Below are 17,820 nucleotides of genomic sequence, written 5' to 3' on the forward strand. Positions count from 1 at the left end.
AACAAGAGAAGGATGCTCATTATTCAACATTATACTGGATGTTCTAGCCAGAGTAATTAGGCAAGAAAAAAGAAATAAAAACACTCAAATTGCAAAAGAAGTTAAACTATATCTATTATCAGAGGACACGATCCTATGTAGAGAAAATCCCCCAAATATTCATATTGATATTGTTCATATTTCCTTATAATAGGACAGATGTCTTCTTTTATTTCCTGGTTTCCAAACCAAATATCTTTATTCAGCAAAAACCATAGGGTTGAAGTCTGGAGATGAGGTATGGGTTAGTCATGTAGTCTCCTGTGTGTAATGAGGTCCTTTACCATCCTCAGTGGTTGTGCAAGTGTCTCTGAATACTATATACAGTAACTTTTTACCACATTCTCATGGGTTCAGATATAATTTGAAGCAGACAGCTATGAAACTGGACTCATCTTGCAACAATGAACTTTTACTGATATGAAAGTAGTCCTTAAAAAACAGAATTTCTCATAACATGGGAATCTAGTTAATGAGTATATCTCACATCATCAGGACTCAAGCAAATATTATGGTTAATTAGTTGTTACAGAAAACAATATATTATAATCAACTCAACACCAAGGTAGGTTTGTTTTGGTTGTTTTTGTGGTTAGCAAAAAATATTTACTAGATCAGGTGTATACTGGATTTTTCACACACGTGATCACTTATTTTTCTTTAGAGATGAAATTTCTTTAGTTGAATCTGACACCATTTGTTGAAAACATAATGGTTTATTAAAAAAATTTTTTTTTTTAATGTTTATTTATTTTTGAGACAGGCAGAGACAGAGTGTGAGCAGGGGAGGGGAAGAGAGACAGGGAGACAGAATCCAAAGTAGGCTCCAGGCTCTGAGCTGTCAGCGCAGAGCCCTACGTGGGGCTCGAACTCACAAACCAGAGATCATACCCTGAGCCGAAGTTGGACGCTTAACTGACTGAGCCACCCAGGTGCCCCCATAATGGTTTATTTTTAATGACGTAATGCATTCAAGCTGTATTTATTAGAATGACTTTGTCAAGTACATTTTATACATGAACATGTTGTTTTTGAAACTGCCTGAGAGCTATATATATAGCTATATAACGAGAGTTTCCAAATATAAATGTTTAAAGAAATAGTAACAAAAAGCTAAGAGCCAACCTGAAAACAGTTCAGGGGTTTGCCGGATTAGAGGAGGGGCAGTGATTCTATGAAGGAAAGAAAGCCATTTTTGTTTCATAATTTGATCTTGCTGTTTTAAAATGCATGTTCCCTGGGGTGCCTGGGTGGCTCAGTCGGTTGAGCGTCCGACTTCAGCTCGAGTCATGATCTCACGGTCCATGAGTTCAAGGCCCGAGTCGGGCTCTGTGCTGACAGCTCAGAGCCTAGAGCTGCTTTGGATTCTGTGTCTCCCTCTCTCCCTGCCCCTCCCCTGCTCATACTCTGTCTCTCTCTCTCAAAAATAAATAAACATTAAAAATTTTTTAAAAAAATAAATAAAGTGCATGTTTTCTCTCCAAATAAGGAATTCATTTCCAATAGGGATTTCTTTTTTCCCCTACAACTGAAATGCTCTGTGCTACCCCATCATCACACTTGCAATTTCTGAAGCTACTGGATGCAAAGCACATTCATCTATCTTCCTGTTGTGGATCAGGGTAGCAAAAGTGAGTGCTAAGACCAATGTTTTTCTCTCTCCTAAATACTTTCTCTTCTAGAGAACAATTCTATCATAAAATGTCTAAGTTAGAAGAGAATAAAATGAGAAAAAAACCTAGAAAAATATCGTAAAATATCAAATGAAATCATTTCTAAATATTATAAGCCATATCATTCCTTATTATTCCTGTATTGCTAATATAACATCGTATCATAAAATCTTAGTGATGAAGTCTTCTGGGTGTTACTTCCAATGCGCCAAATTACTAATGACAACACTGCATGGGATGTTCATACTTAAACCATTTATTAAGATAGCTGGTTTATCTAAGTCATAGCACTTGCAATATGCTATATTCTTGATTTAATACTTATACAAGCTTAGATATATTTTTCTATTATAATTCTAGTCTTTGTTTATAATCTAATCATTCATTTATACCAATATTCACTTATTCATCATCATCTTGATTAAACTCCTGCTACGAGACTTTACCACTAAATAGATTTCTTTAGTGCATCAGGAAAATCAGCACATTGATTGCTGTAGGTGAGAGTTGAGATTCTTTAAACACTTTTCATGCTTTTTATCCACTGACTCCCATAGTCTTCACATCCAGGGCTCCCATCCTATCCAAGTTCTGCCAAGGATATTGGGGTCCGTTGCTTGGTCAATCAAGCACTTCACTTGAGCCTCTTCTGACAGTCCACTCTCTGGTTGTTGGGCACGGATGTTGTGATCTTTGTTCCCTCGTGCTACAGCCACATAATCTGCAAAGGCAAGTACGTTCTCATGGCCCAGGAGGAGCTCATCACTGGAAAAAAGATTAAACAAACTCAAAATCATGAACCATGCGTTATTTTTCCTTTGTTGCCTTCATTCCTAGCTATCCTATCCAAACGTTTCCTCTCATCACTTATAGAACATTTTCTGTGGTTTATGATCTTGAAATCAAGAGACTGGATTTGTAGGAACACAGAACACAAATAATGTTGCTATTAATATTTGTCTACAGGTGCCTGGCTGGCTCAGTTTGTAGGGCACGTGACTCTTGATCTCAGGGTCATGACTTTGAGTCCCATGTGGGGCACAGAGATTATTTAAAAAAAAAAAAAAAACAAAGCTCATCTACTAAAAAATCCTAAAAGAAATAAATATATATCTATATATGTAAACATTTGACTGCAAGTTTCTGTGTAAATGTATACTTTCATTTCTCTTTGGTGTGTGCATAAGACTGGACTGAAATTACAAGCCCAAATGGTGATTCTATATTTAACTTTCTGAGGAAATGCCAGACTGTTCGTAGCAGCTGCACCATTTAACATTCCCATCAGCAACATACAAGGGCTCCAAATTCTCCACGTTTCCCAACACATGTTATATTCCACTTTTTTATTATAGCCATTCTAGTTGGTCTGAAGTGGTACCTCACCTGCATTTCCCTCATAACTAATAATGTCAGGCATCGTTCCATATGCTTATTGGCCATTTGTACACCTTCTTTACAGAAATGCCTGCTCAAATCCTTTGGTCATTTTTTAAAGGGGTTGTTTGTCTTTTTATTGAGTTGTAAGAGTTTTTTTTAATGTATTCTAGATACAAGTCCTGTATCAGCTGTGACTTTCAAATACTTCCTCCCATTCTGTGGGTTGTCTTTTTACTTTACTTTCTTGATGGTATCCTGTGAAGCACAAAACTTAAATTCTGATATGAATTTACCTATTTTTTTTTCTTTTTTTTGCTGTGCTTTTTGGTGTTATACTTAAGAATGACAAAAGTCATTGCCAAATCAGGTCATGAAGATCTACCCCTGTGCTTCTGAGTCTTTTATAGTTTTAGCTCTTACATTTAGGTCTCTGATCTATTCTGCATTAATTTTTGTGTATCGTGTGGGATAGGAATCAACTTTTGTTCCTCTGCCAGAGCCATTTGTTGGAAAGACCACCGGTACCCCTGTCAAAAAAACAACTGACCATAGATTGCCAGCTACTATTACTTAATTGTAAAGTCCAGCTTTTATCCCTCTTGTGAAACATCTCTATAAATTTCTATTTGCTTTAGACCTCAATAAGAAAAATTTTCTTTTACGACGTTTATTTGAGACAGACAGAGAGAGAGAGAGAGAGAGAGAGAGGGAGAGCACGCATGCACGTGTGACTGGGGAGGGGCAGAGAGGAGAGAATCCCAAACAGGCTTCGAGCTGTCAGTGCAGAGCCTGATGCACTCACGAACCATGAGATCATGACTGGAGACAAAATCAAGAGTCGGATGCTTAAGTGAGCCACCCAGGCGTCCCAACAAGAACATTTTTGAGGCTAACCTAAAGGCTAACTCAATTTGGATTCTTGCCAACAATGTGGATTCTCCACACCTGTGTGCTGTGCCAACCCAGATCATATTTTCTCCTAAAAAGGACAAAAGCAATTTTAAAATCTAAATCTCCTCTTACATACTAATATTATTGTAATTGCCTAAAAATGCTCCTGCTGTTCTTCACATTGGTACTGGTTATTCCAGGCACCGACTTGAAGCCTGAAGACTGTGCCAAGAGGGCAGAGGCCAAGTACACAGGCTTCAGAGATACAGACCCTGCCCGGCCTTGCAGAAGTTCACCTCCTTAAGCCATGCTTTTTTCATAAAGCCATGCTTTATATGTTAGTCATTCTTTAGTAAATAGTAGCATGTTGGTGTTTTGTTCACAAATAACCATCTTACCAAGTAATAACTGCCGGATTAGCACCTGCTAACTTTCTCTTAGCATAATGTATTTTCTGGCGGGGATACCAATTCTTTTCAGTTACGTTTACTTCTTGAATCCATGATCCTCCTTTTTTTAGCATTTTCTGTTCAAAATTCTAAAGGAAAAGAACATGATGTTCTCTGCTTATTATAACAGTATATATGATCACATTAAAACACTGAACCAGTAATGATTTTCAAATAAATATCTATAACTAGGGGGAGCTTTATAACTTTTTATACACATTCTAATAGTAGTAATACAAATAACAGGGACAACGACATCCCTATCAAGGAGGCCATCACTAAGCTTCATTCTTTTGGGGCTTACTATTTATGAAAGCATCATGTATCTTTATAATCAAGGAAGACTTCACATGAAACAGATTTTAAGCTAAAAGTTGTCTCAGAAATCAGACCTAAATCACCAATAGGTCTACATTAACTCCTCATTAGAAATACACTCATTTGAAACAACAGTTTTCTCCAAAAGAAGATTATGTCTCTTATCTGGTTTACAGGTCAACTGACCCCAAATGTTAACTTTAAGAAATACTGCACAAAACAATGTAAATATTTTAATAAACAAAATTTGATACATTTCCAACATATGACAGGAGATGCCAGATCAGTCACTGGTATGTTGTAATGAAAGTAAAAAGAACAAATAACCCTACTTTCCAGTCGAAGGAAGGTTCCTTTACAAACACGTCCATGGTGTTGATAAGCAGGTCTGAGTGTGAGCGGAAGGCTCTCAGTGCATGCACCATGACACTGCACATAATACCTGCTTCTTTCATTGGTAACATCAGATTGATAAATTGGCGAGTCAGACGAAAAGGCATCAACTCAGGGACAGGCAGAAACTAAGGAGGGAAAAACATGGACAAGAAGGAGGACATATGAACTAGAAACCTCAGGGAAAAGGCACAGAGCATCTTCTCATAGTTACTGTTCACAGTGAGAAATGATATCAGCTGCACAGATGTGAACCCACTGCGCCCAAGAGTACCCAACACAATCATCTTTGCACAAACCTGTGTGTGTGTGTAGGACCACACAGCCTGCAGGGATTTATAAGTGCAGCTGAAAATATTCAGGGTTTAATGTCAGAGAAAAGATTTGTACCACATCTTGTGCAAGACATTTTGATTATGGGGCTTCATAAAACCTTATAGTCTTCCCTTTTAATAGGAACACATTTTATTCTTGGCTCTAGTTATATAACTCATCACACCTTTTTTTGTTGTTTATATTCTTTTTTCTTTTCAAATTTTTATTTAAATTCTAGTTGGTTAATATAGAGTACAATATTGGTTTCAGGAGTAGAATTTAGTGATTCATCACTTATATACAACACCCAGTGCTCATAACAAATGCCCTCCCATCTAGCCCATCTCCCACCCACCTCCTTCCATCAACCCTCAATTTGTTCTGTCTTTTAGAGTCTCTTATGGTTTGCTTCCCTCTTTATTTTCCCCCTCACATACGTTCATCTGTTTTATTTCTTAAATTCCACAAATGAGCATCATCATACCTTCTATAACCTGTCTGAACAAGGCCAAAACAAAGTTGAGATTATCCTTTATTCTGCAAGAATGTCAAATTTAATGACCATGACAAATCAATCTAATTGATTTAAAATCTATCCATTTCCAGAAGGTCCTAGGACTATGGTTCTAAATCAGGCAAGAACAATGAGAGCAAAGTGAGCATACCTGAGTAGCTGATCCAAATGCATGTCCAAAGTCGATTCCAATCATTTCGCCTGTCTCCATGCTTACCATGAAATTGTTCAGATGTCTGTCTCCAATGCCCAGAATCCAGTGGCTAATGCACAGAAGAGCATGAGAGCTGGCAAAGTGGGAGCGGAGTGCCAGGAAGGCCTCAGGGCCTGTGCTCATCTTTAGAAAGGCCCGCCTGGGGGAGGGAGACATGATCTCTGTAGTCTCTGCTACACCACCAGCTAGTTTGTAAAGTCAGAAGGATACTTACTTTAAGAGATCAGCTGGCACTTTACTTTCCCTTCTTCTAAAAGATGTGACTGTTTCAGTACGACTAGCTGCCCTATGATTTAATAATAGGAAATACCTAATTAGAACAAATTCCTATGACTTGAAATTTAAAATTTGAAGTAATTTACACTGAAGCTCAAATATCAAACAGCTAGATTTTGATGATCTCTCGGAAGCAAAACGTTCTAAGAAACAAAAGTAAATACACAACTTTAAGAAGAATGAACTAGTCACTAAAAAGGAAAATCAAAACAAAACTTACTTAAACATCGACACGTAAGCGCCCACATCATGTTTCCCAGACATCTTTGCCAGCCATTCTCTATATTCATGTGGTGGTGCTCTGGGATCACTAACAAGTAGGAAAAAGGGAACCAGCAGCAGGAAGATATTTAGCATTGTAATGATTCAGAGGCAAAGATCATCAAGAATTAATTGAAAAATAGTGAAAAGGCAGGGAAATAAATATGACTTTCAATCACATTTAATATTAACACTGAACGAATGTTACTCTGGATCTAGAATCTCAATATATCATCATTTATTCTTAGTTACTCTGAAAGAGACAAAAGCTATTTCCTATGCAAAAATTCAGGCACAAAGTGATCAGATACAATAAACTTCCCACCTCACATAGAGAGGAACAAGATGAATTAAATGTAAGTGATAATAATCCAGGCATACAGTTCTAAAAATCTGGTAGTGGAAGAGAGCCTTAACAATAAGGCTCTTTTTGGCTTGCCACACTCTTTTGTCGCCATTTCCAGTATGCAGATACAAACAAAATCAATATTAAATACAATAAGGTATTTTCTTTTTTTTATTATTATTTTTTAAAAATGTTTATTTATTTTTAAGAGACAGAGAGACAGAGTGCGAGCGGGGAAGAGGCAGAGAGAGAGAGAGGGAGATACAGAATCTGAAGCAGGCTCCAAGCTCTGATCTGTCAGCACAGAGCCCGATGCGGGGCTCGAACCCACCAGCTGTGAGATCATGACCTGAGCCAAAGTCGGACGCTTAACTGACTGAGCCACCCAGATGCCCCCCCTCTTTTTTAATGTTTATTTTTGAGACAGAAAGAGAGAAAGATAGAGTGTGAGCTGGGGAGGGGCAAAGAGAGACAGAGACACAGAATTTGAAGCAGGTTCCAGGCTCTGCCCTGTCAGCACAGAGGCGGACATGGACCTCAAACCCACGAACTGTGAGATCATGACCTGAGTCAAAGTCGGATACTTTACCGACTGAGCCACCCAGGTGCCCCAATATGGTATTTTGTTAAATGACAATGGTTTTGAATTGAATTGACAAAGCTGTTTTCAGTAATGTTTCACAGGCAAAACGCAGTATTGGGCTGTTGGAAACGTTTTTTGCACGTTCAGTCACTTTGGGGTTGTGTCAAAAGCTTTAAGTTTTCCTAAAAAGAAATCTGAAGATAGAACTATATCATATGTTACTTAGAAGTTCAATCACTTAAGGTGAATCTTTTCTGAGTTACTACTAAGTTAATGTCACAACAGAGCTCTCCATTTCAATCTAAATTCTCTCCTAGTTTCAAATGGGATGTTTAGGCCGGGAAATGGCAACATATAAATTAAGAAAAAAAATAGCAACGATTTTACTAGTAGAGGGCAGAAGCACCTTGTTTTACAAAGGCAGTGGGAGGCGCGCCTGGGTGGCTCAGTCAGTTAAGCATCCAACTTCGGCTCAGGTCATGATCTCATGGTCTGTGGGTTTGAGCCCTGTGTTGGGCTTTTGCTGACAGCTCAGATATATATATATATTTGAAGAGTACTTTAAACTCCATTGATACCTATGTTTACCTTATGTATTTTACATTACTATCCCATCTTAGAAATGGAGGCATGGGACCAAGGGAAAGGCAAGTCACTTTTTCAAGAGTCCTACTACGTGTTAGGACCACTGTCAGTTGGCACTGGAGTGAGATGTGGGCTGCCTGACCCCGGAAAGTACTGTCCATCAGTTTCCCTGTCTCCCAGGGAAGGCAGAAACAACTATGGGCAAAGGACTCAAATGACTGGAATTAAAAGTTCGTGAACAAAGCCTATGTAACAACAGCAAGAGTATGAATAAGAATATGCTTAATTGCACACAAATCATTTCTGACTGATGAGAATATTGCTCCTATGTAAATACTTTCAGGGCAGAATAGGGTATAATGAAGAGAAATGGCCCAGATTTATGGCTGTTTCCTCTTCCTTCATCGTACAGCTAGTCACCAAAACTTGTCAACTCCTTCAAAATGTCTTTCAATGTGGTCCTTTTTATTCTTCACAGAAATAAAAACACCCAATCCTTTGTGATTAAAAAACATGTGTTCATTGTAGGCAATTTGGAAAATATGAAAGGATAAAGAAAAATAAAAAGCACCAGTATCATAACCTAGAATTACTCACTAATAATTCTAGCTAGCCCACTTGCACGCTGGGCAGCCTAGGACTAGTTACATAACCTCTCTGGGCCTCAACGTCCTTATCTGAACAGAGGTGTTAACAAAAACTTGTAGGTTTTTGTAAGAAAGAAATGACTTCATACACATTAAGAACTTAGAATACTGCCTAGAATGCAGAAAATTTTTAATTAAATGTTAGCTGCTAATCTTATTATTTACTTTATTTCCTTCGAATTTTTTGTTGTTGTTTGCAAAGCTAATACTTCGGTTCACTGTGGTAAAACGCACACAACTACTGTTTGGAACCCTCTGCTCCCTTTAGTTTATTCACCCAGCCAGAGGCAGAGTAAACAACTGGCCAAGGTATAGCTCAGAGGCCCAGTTGAAAAGGTGCCCAGGGGCACCTGGGTGGCTCAGTGGGTTAAGTGTCCAACTCTTGATTTTGGTTCAGGTCATGATCTCACAGTTTGTGAGCTCAAGCCCCGCACTGGGCTCTGTGCTGACAGAGCAGAGCCTGCTTGGGATTCTCTCTCTCCCTCTCTCTCTCTGCCCCTCCCCTGCTCTCACTCTATCTCTCTCTCAAAAAATAAATTAAACAAAAAAAAAAATCAAATAAATAAATAAGGGGCCCAGAAATGACACTGGAAACACAAGGTAGAGGAAACGTGATCTAAAACAACGTTACTCCGCGGTATTATGACTGGGGAGTAACACGCTTGCAGGACATAAGTACCCGGGGAAGGGCTGAAGAAGGAGTATTGGGGCTCTAAGTCACCTTGTATAAGCTGCTTTCTCCTCTTGTGACATGTGACTCAAAAGAAGGTCCTTCAAGGTAAAAGTATTTTCAATCCACTCAATTAGTCCTAATCTGAAAAGGAGAATGAACAGTTTATGAACACAAACCCAAACTGTTCTTTCTAGTCCTGCAGAAGCAAAAGCAGAACAGATTTCTTCACGTCAGTTCTTCACTTACCTTCTCCACATTAAGTCTGAAAAGCAGAGGTTTACAAGTGCTTATTATTCTGTTTAGCTCTTTGTGAACACTAAATAAAACACTGAATTGTCAGTTGACTTTCAAGCCCAGCTCTGTAACCTTAAATGGGGATTGGGCTGAGTGCCAGAATTTCCATTCATGTAAGTCTGTTCTAGAATGACCATGTGCATTGGTCCCACCTGGAGGTCATGGGTATGACACGGTAGGTCTTCAGCTGCATGTTTCTTTGGCTACAGGCGGCATCCTGAGAAAGGAGGACATTCATGACCTCGAAGAGCTGCTCAATCCGCTGGTCCTGGCGCAGGTCTTCACCCCCCTTGACAAGGAAGGGGTACTCTTTCTCATCATGGCCTCGGATGATGATGCGCTTCGGTTTTCTGATAGAAGCCATTACTTTTACCTTTAAGATTTATTAAAATATTTTAGGTGCAGTCTAAAAAACTGACAAAACAACCGATCATATTATCAAAAGAGGAAAAGTAAGGCTGGTTGATACTCATTCCTCAAAAAGAGACCTCTCTTTGAAGACAGAGTCAAGCGACAGAAAAATAACAGAATCTAGGACCAGCAAAAGATGTGTTACCTGTTCAAGCCCTACTGCTGTGCCTCCGGAAACTTCATATTCCTTGCTACATTTAATTGCTTATAAATGTGGATATCCTTAATAATGAGCAAAATGTACACGTTAACTTCCTAAAATTACTTAACCTAACCCCACATATATTTTATAGAAGATACATACATACACACGCATACACACAGTTTACGTTTTGAGTTTGTTACATTCTTAAATATGACAGATGTTGACACATCAAAACATTATATTAAGAAATTCAGTAGACTGTTGGAAAGGCGAGGAGAGAATATGGCGGCATAGGAGGACACTCACCACGTCCTGCTGATCACTTAGATTCCACCCACATCTGCCTAAATAACCCAGAAAACCGCCAGAAGACTAGCAGAACGGAGTCTCCAGAGCCAGGCGCAAACAAGAGGCCCACGGAAGAGGGTAGGAAGGGCGGCGAGGCGGTGCACACTACACGGACTGGCGGGAGGGAGCCGGGGCAGAGGGGCGGTCCGCTGGCCAAGCAGAGACCCCGAGTCTGGCTGGCAAAAGCAGAGGGGCCGGACAGAGTGTGTTCCGACAGCAAGCAGGACTTAACATCTGGGAGGTTATAAGCTAACAGTTCTGCTCGGAGAACGGGAGGGCTGGAGGACAATGGGAGGGAGAGTTGATAAGCCCCGGACAACAGAGCTCAGCTTGGCGGGGAACAAAGGCGCTCGCCAGCGCCATCTCCCTCACCCATCCCCCAGCCAAAACCCCAAAGGGAACCAGTTCCCGCCAGGGAACTTGCTTGGACCGCGCAAACACCCAACGCTGTGCTTCTGCGGAGCCAACCCTCCAGAGGGTCTGACTCCCTCCCAGTGCCGCAGGGCCCCTCCTGAAACAGATCTCTGAAGGAAAAGCGAGCTGAGCCTCCCCCTCCCGCCCCTGTGCACCTTGCCAGTCCACCTCAGCTAATACGCCAGATCCCCAGCACCACAAGCCTGGCAGTGTGCAAGTAGCCCAGACGGGCCACGCCACCCCACAGTGAATCCCGCCCCTAGGAGAGGGGAAGAGAAGGTACACACCAGTCTGACTGTGGCCCCAGTGGTGGGCTGGGGGCAGACATCAGGTCTGACTATGGCACCGCCCACCAACACAAGGTATTCAAGACAGCACAGGGGAAGTGCCCCGCAGTCCCGCACCACTCCAGGGACTATCCAAAATGAGGAAACGGAAGAATTCCCCTCAAAAGAATCTCCAGTTAAAAACGACAGCTAACGAACTGATCAAAAACGATTTAAACAATATAACAGAAAGTGAATTTAGAATAATAGTCATAAAATTAATCGCTGGGCTTGAAAACAGTATAAAGGACAGCAGAGAATCTATTGCTACGGAGATCAAGGGATTAAGGAACAGCCAGGAGGAGCTAAAAAATGCTATAAATGAGCTGCAAAATAAAATGGAGACCACCACGGCTCAGATTGAAGAGGCTGAGGAGAGAATAGGTGAATTAGAAGATAAAATTATGGAAAAAGAGGAAGCTGAGAAAAAGAGATAAAAAAAATCCAGGAGTATGAAGGGAAAATTAGAGAACTAAGTGATGCACTAAAGAGAAATAATCTACGCATAATTGGTATCCCAGAGGAGGAAGAGAGAGGGAAAGGTGCTGAAGGGGTACTTGAAGAAATAATAGCTGAGAACTTCCCTGATCTGGGGAAGGAAAAAGGCATTGAAATCCAAGAGGCACAGAGAACTCCCTTCAGATGTCACTTGAATCGATCTTCTGCACGACATATCATAGTGAAACTGGCAACATACAAGGATAAAGAGAAAATTCTGAAAACAGCTAGGGATAAACGTGCTCTAACATATAAAGGGAGACCGATAAGACTCATGACAGATCTCTCTACTGAAACTTGGCAGGCCAGAAAGGAATGGCAGGAAATCTTCAATGTGATGAACAGAAAAAAAATATGTAGCCGAGAATCCTCTATCCAGCAAGTCTGTCATTTAGAATAGAAGGAGAGATAAAGGTCTTCCCAAACAAACAAAAACTGAAGGAATTTGTCACCACTAAACCAGCCCTACAAGAGATCCTAAGAGGGATCCTGTGAGATAAACTACCAGAGACATCCTACAAGCATGAAACCTACAGACATCACAATGGCTCTAAACCCATATCTTTCTATAATAACACTGAACATCAATGGACTAAATGCGCCAACCAAAAGACACAGGGTATCAGAATGGATAAAAAAACAAGACCCATCTATTTGCTGTCTACAAGAGACTCATTTTAGACCTGAGGACACCTTCAGATTGAGAGTGAGGGGATGGAGTACTATTTATCATGCTACTGGAAGTCAAAAGAAAGCTGGAGTAGCCATACTTATATCAGACAAACTAGACTTTAAATTAAAGGCTGTAACAAGAGATGAAGAAGGGCATTATATAATAATTACAGGGTCTATCCATCAGGAAGAGCTAACAATTATAAATGTCTATGCGCCGAATACGGGAGCCCCCAAATATATAAAACAATTACTCACAAACATAAGCAACCTTATTGATCAGAATGTGGTAATTGCAGGGGACTTTAACACTCCACTTACAGAAATGGATAAATCATCTGGACACACGGTCAATAAAGAAACAAGGGCCCTGAATGATACATTGGATCAGATGGACTTGACAGATATATTTAGAATTCTGCATCCCAAAGCAACAGAATATACTTTCTTCTCCAGTGCACATGGAACATTCTCCAAGATAGATCACATACTGGGTCACAAAGCAGCCCTTCATAAGTATACAAGAACTGAGATAATACCATGCACACTTTCTGACCACAATGCTATGAAGATTGAAATCAACCACAGGAAAAAGTCTGGAAAACCTCCAAAAGCATGGAGGTTAAAGAACACCCTACTAAAGAATGAGTGGGTCAACCAGGCAATTAGAGAAGGAATTAAAAAATATATGGAAACAAATGAAAATGAAAATACAACAATCCAAACGCTTTGGGATGCAGCAAAGGCAGTCCTGAGAGGAAAATACATCGCAATCCAGGCCTATCTCAAGAAACAAGAAAAATCCCAAATACAAAATCTAACAGCACACCTAAAGGAAATAGAAGCAGCACAGCAAAAACAGCCTAAACCCAACAGAAGAGAAATAATAAAGATTCAAGCAGAAATAAACAATTATAGAATCTAAAAAAACTGTAGAGCAGATCAATGAAACCAAGAGTTGGTTTTTTGAAAAAATAAACAAAATTGATAAACCTCTAGCCAGGCTTCTCAAAAAGAAAAGGGAGATGACCCAAATAGATAAAATCATGAATGAAAATGGAATTATTACAACCAATCCCTCAGACATACAAGCAATTATCAGGGAATACTATGAAAAATTATATGCCAACAAATTGGACAACCTGGAAGAAATGGACAAATTCCTAAACACCCACACGCTTCCAAAACTCAATCAGGAGGAAATAGAAAGCTTGAACAGATCCATAACCAGCAAAGAAATTGAATCAGTCATCAAAAATCTCCCTACAAATAAGAGTCCAGGACCAGATGGCTTCCCAGGGGAGTTCTACCAGACATTTAAAGCAGAGATAATACCTATCCTTCTCCAGCTGTTCCAAAAAATAGAAAGGGAAGGAAAACTTCCAGACTCATTCTATGAAGCCAGTATTACTTTGATTCCTAAACCAGACAGAGACCCAGTAAAAAAAGAGAACTACAGGCCAATATCCCTGATGAATATGGATGCAAAAATTCTCAATAAGATACTAGCAAATCGAATTCAACAGCATACAAAAAGAATTATTCACTATGATCAAGTGGGATTCATTCCTGGGCTGCAGGGCTGGTTCAACATTCGCAAATCAATCAATGTGATACATCACATTAATAAAAGAAAAGATAAGAACTATATGATCATGTCAATTGATGCAGAAAAAGCATTTGACAAAATTCAGCATCCTTTCTTAATAAAAACCGTCGAGAAAGTCGGGATAGAAGGAACATACTTAAACATCATAAAAGCCATTTATAAAAAGCCCACAGTTAATATCATCCTCAATGGGGAAAAACTGAAACTGAGAGCTTTTTCCCTGAGACCAGGAACACGACAGGGATGTCCACTCTCACCACTGTTGTTTAACATAGTGTTGCAAGTTCTAGCATCAGCAATCAGACAACAAAAGGAAATCAAAGGCATCAAAATTGGCAAAGATAAAGTTAAGCTTTCACTTTTTGCAGATGATATGATATTCTACATGGAAAATCCGATAGACTCCACCAAAAGTCTGCTAGAACTGATACATGAATTCAGCAAAGTTGCAGGATAAAAAATCAATGTACAGAAATCAGTTGCATTCTTATACACTAATAATGAAGCAACAGAAAGACAAATAAAGAAACTGATCCCATTCACAATTGCATTGCACCAAGAAGCATAAAATACCTAGGGATAAATCTAACCAAAGATGTAAAAGATCTGTATGCTGAAAACTATAGAAAGCTTATGAAGGAAATTGAAGAAGATACAAAGAAATGGGAAAACATTCTGTGCTCATGGATGGGAAGAATAAATATTGTCAAAATGTCAATACTACCCAAAGCTATCTACATTGTAGTATCTACAATACTACCCAAAGCTATCTACCCAAAGCTATATCCAATGCAATCCCAATCAAAATTGCACCAGCATTCTTCTCGAGACTAGAACAAGCAATCCTAAAATTCATATGGAACCACAAAAGGCCCCGAATAGCCAAAGTAATTTTGAAGAAGACCAAAGCGGGAGGCATCACAATCCCAGATTTTAGCCTCTACTACAAAGCTGTAATCATCAAGACAGCATGGTATTGGCACAAAAACAGACACACAGACCAATGGAACAGAATAGAAACCCCAGAACTAGACCCACAAACGTAGGGACAACTAATCTTTGACAAAGCAGGAAAGAACATCCAATGGAAAAAAGACAGTCTCTTCAACAAATGGTGCTGGCGCCAGTCAGAGTGGCCAAAATGAACAAATCAGGAGACTATAGATGCTGGAGAGGATGTGGAGAAACGGGAACCCTCTTGCACTGTTGGTGGGAATGCAAATTGGTGCAGCCACTCTGGACAACAGTGTGGAGGTTCCTCAAAAAATTAAAAATAGATGTACCCTATGACCCAGCAGTAGCACTGCTAGGAATTTACCCAACGGATACAGGAATGCTGATGCATAAGGGCACTTGTACCCCAATGTTTATAGCAGCACTCTCAACAATAGCCAAATTGTGGAAAGAGCCTAAATGTCCATCAACTGATGAATGGATAAAGAAATTGTGGTTTATATACACAATGGAGTACTACGTGGCAATAAGAAAGAATGAAATATGGCCCTTTGTAGCAACATGGATGGAACTGGAGAGTGTTATGCTAAGTGAAATAAGCCATACAGAGAAAGACAGATACCACATGTTTTCACTCTTATGTGGATCCTGAGAAATGTAACAGAAACCCATGGGGGAGGGGAAGGAAAGAAAAAAAGAGGTTAGAGTGGGAGAGAGCCAAAGCATAAGAGACTGTTAAAAACAGAACAAACTGAGGGTTGATGGGGGGTGGGAGGGAGGGGAGGGTGGGTGATGGGTATTGAGGAGGGCACCTTTTGGGATGAGCACTGGGTGTTGTATGGAAACCAATTTGACAATAAATTTCATATATTGAAAAAAAAAAAAGAAATTCAGCAAATAATAGGATCAATAATAGGATCAGAAAACTGCATTTGAGGGGCGCCTGGGTGTCTTGGTCGGTTGAGCGTCCGACTTCGGCTTAGGTCATGATCTCGCGGTCCGTGAGTTCAAGCCCCGCGTCCAGCTCTGTGCTGACAGCTCAGAGCCTGCAGCCTGTTTCAGATTCTGTGTCTCCCTCTCTCTCTGCCCCTCCCCTGTTCATGCTCTGTCTCTGTCTCAAAAATAAATAAATGTTAAAAAAAAAAATTAAAAAAAAAAAAAAAAAAAGAAAACTGCATTTGAAACCAAGGTGGGAAACTGTCTTTTGTTTGGTAAAGACAAATACATCATTCTCATACCTGAAGAACTAAATACCACAGTTGCAATCCACACACTGGTACCTACCCGCTCATCAAACCCGGTGATTCGTGCATGGTATTCTGGCACTGGCTTTCCTTTGCCATCATACTGACCTAAGACAAACCATAGAAGCTTTCTTTAGGTACAGTTTGTTACAGAACCCTGTATTTTAACACATACCTGTTGATCTAATTTTAAAAAGTTATACAATAAAATTTTTTACTGAAAGTTGTCATTTAAAAAAATCTGACTTTTTAAAAATAATGCTATTATTTTTCGATTTGACTAATGGAAGTTAGCTTCCTAATTAATGGAGTAGACTCCTAATTCAAAGTAATTATAGATTCTCCTAATGACAAAAAAGTATGGCAAAATTTTAAATTCTTAATAAATTTATTAAATTCTTAAAAAAAAAAGGTACCTATCAAGATCCCAATATTACTATTTTAGAAATCAAAAGTCCTTGCTACCCTACTATTCTCCTTAGAGTCCAGTTTTGTCACCCTAAGGGTTAACTCACCAGGAATCTCCAGCTCATTTCTCAAGAATTCTACTTTGAAATCACTCATCCAGGGTGAACATTCTTTCAGATTCCCAGGTGGCTTTGAGTCTCTGTACATTTTAGATAGTAGTGAGTTGGTAATGTCGGTGAAGTCACGAAGTTTCATTCCAGGTAGCTTAGAACCTCCTTTTCCAAAGTATTTATCAAATTCTTTTCCAAAAGCCTGAAATTAATAATTTACCTTAAATATTAATGTTTAAACTTTGAGGAAGGTTCTAGGCTTATGTTTATAACAAGTATCCAATTATTTAGGCTTTTTTCTATTTTTAAGGTTTATAGTTTTGCTTTCCTTGAATGTTTCAATACTCTAAACATGAGAAGCCTGTCTTTTGTTTGTTTCTTTGTGTTCCTCTGAAAAGACAGAAAGGCGTCAGTGGGGACTTACAGTCATAAATTCTAATCATAAATTCTAATAAGGGCTTAAAAACCTTTCAACCTCTTTGTGTTCATTATCTAGTTACTGGTCTACATCGTTATGACAAGAAGAATACTTAGGAATGAGGTACTGAGGCGCCTGGGTGGCTCAGTTGGTTAAGCGCCAGACTTCAGCTCAGATCATGATCTCACAGCTCATGAGTTTGAGCCCCGCATCAGGCTATGTGCTGACAGCTCAGAGCCTGGAGCCTGCTTCCAATTCTGTCTCCCTCTCCCACTGTCCCTCCCCCACCCACACTCTGTCTCTCTCTCTCAAAAATAAATAAATATTTTTAAAAATGAAGGAATGAGGTACTAAATAGAGTAATTCAATCAAAATGAAAAGCCCATGATTCTTCATCACAGCTGAAGAACAA

At 39.5% G+C, this 17,820-nt stretch overlaps 1 protein-coding gene across 3 annotated transcripts in view; it reads right to left on the bottom strand.

Annotated features, from left to right (window-relative positions):
* Positions 1-430: 430 nt before the first annotated feature.
* PRKDC (protein kinase, DNA-activated, catalytic subunit) overlaps positions 431-17,820 on the bottom strand; it is a 216,309-nt gene continuing 198,919 nt past the window's right edge. For all 3 annotated transcript variants that reach the window (XM_019428882.2, XM_019428881.2, XM_019428883.2), the window contains 10 exons: positions 16,988-17,192; positions 16,513-16,580; positions 10,004-10,224; positions 9,606-9,698; positions 6,683-6,772; positions 6,401-6,472; positions 6,124-6,325; positions 5,083-5,271; positions 4,382-4,521; positions 431-2,477 (listed from right to left, as the gene is read on the bottom strand). In XM_019428882.2, coding sequence (XP_019284427.2) covers positions 2,273-2,477; positions 4,382-4,521; positions 5,083-5,271; positions 6,124-6,325; positions 6,401-6,472; positions 6,683-6,772; positions 9,606-9,698; positions 10,004-10,224; positions 16,513-16,580; positions 16,988-17,192 — 1,485 coding nt within the window. In that variant the 3' untranslated portion in view covers positions 431-2,272. The remainder of the gene's footprint in view (positions 2,478-4,381; positions 4,522-5,082; positions 5,272-6,123; positions 6,326-6,400; positions 6,473-6,682; positions 6,773-9,605; positions 9,699-10,003; positions 10,225-16,512; positions 16,581-16,987; positions 17,193-17,820) is intronic.

The sequence above is a fragment of the Panthera pardus genome, unplaced genomic scaffold, assembly GCF_024362965.1.
Source record: "Panthera pardus isolate Hobbes unplaced genomic scaffold, ASM2436296v1 HiC_scaffold_7, whole genome shotgun sequence".
Taxonomy (NCBI): Eukaryota; Metazoa; Chordata; class Mammalia; order Carnivora; family Felidae; genus Panthera; species Panthera pardus.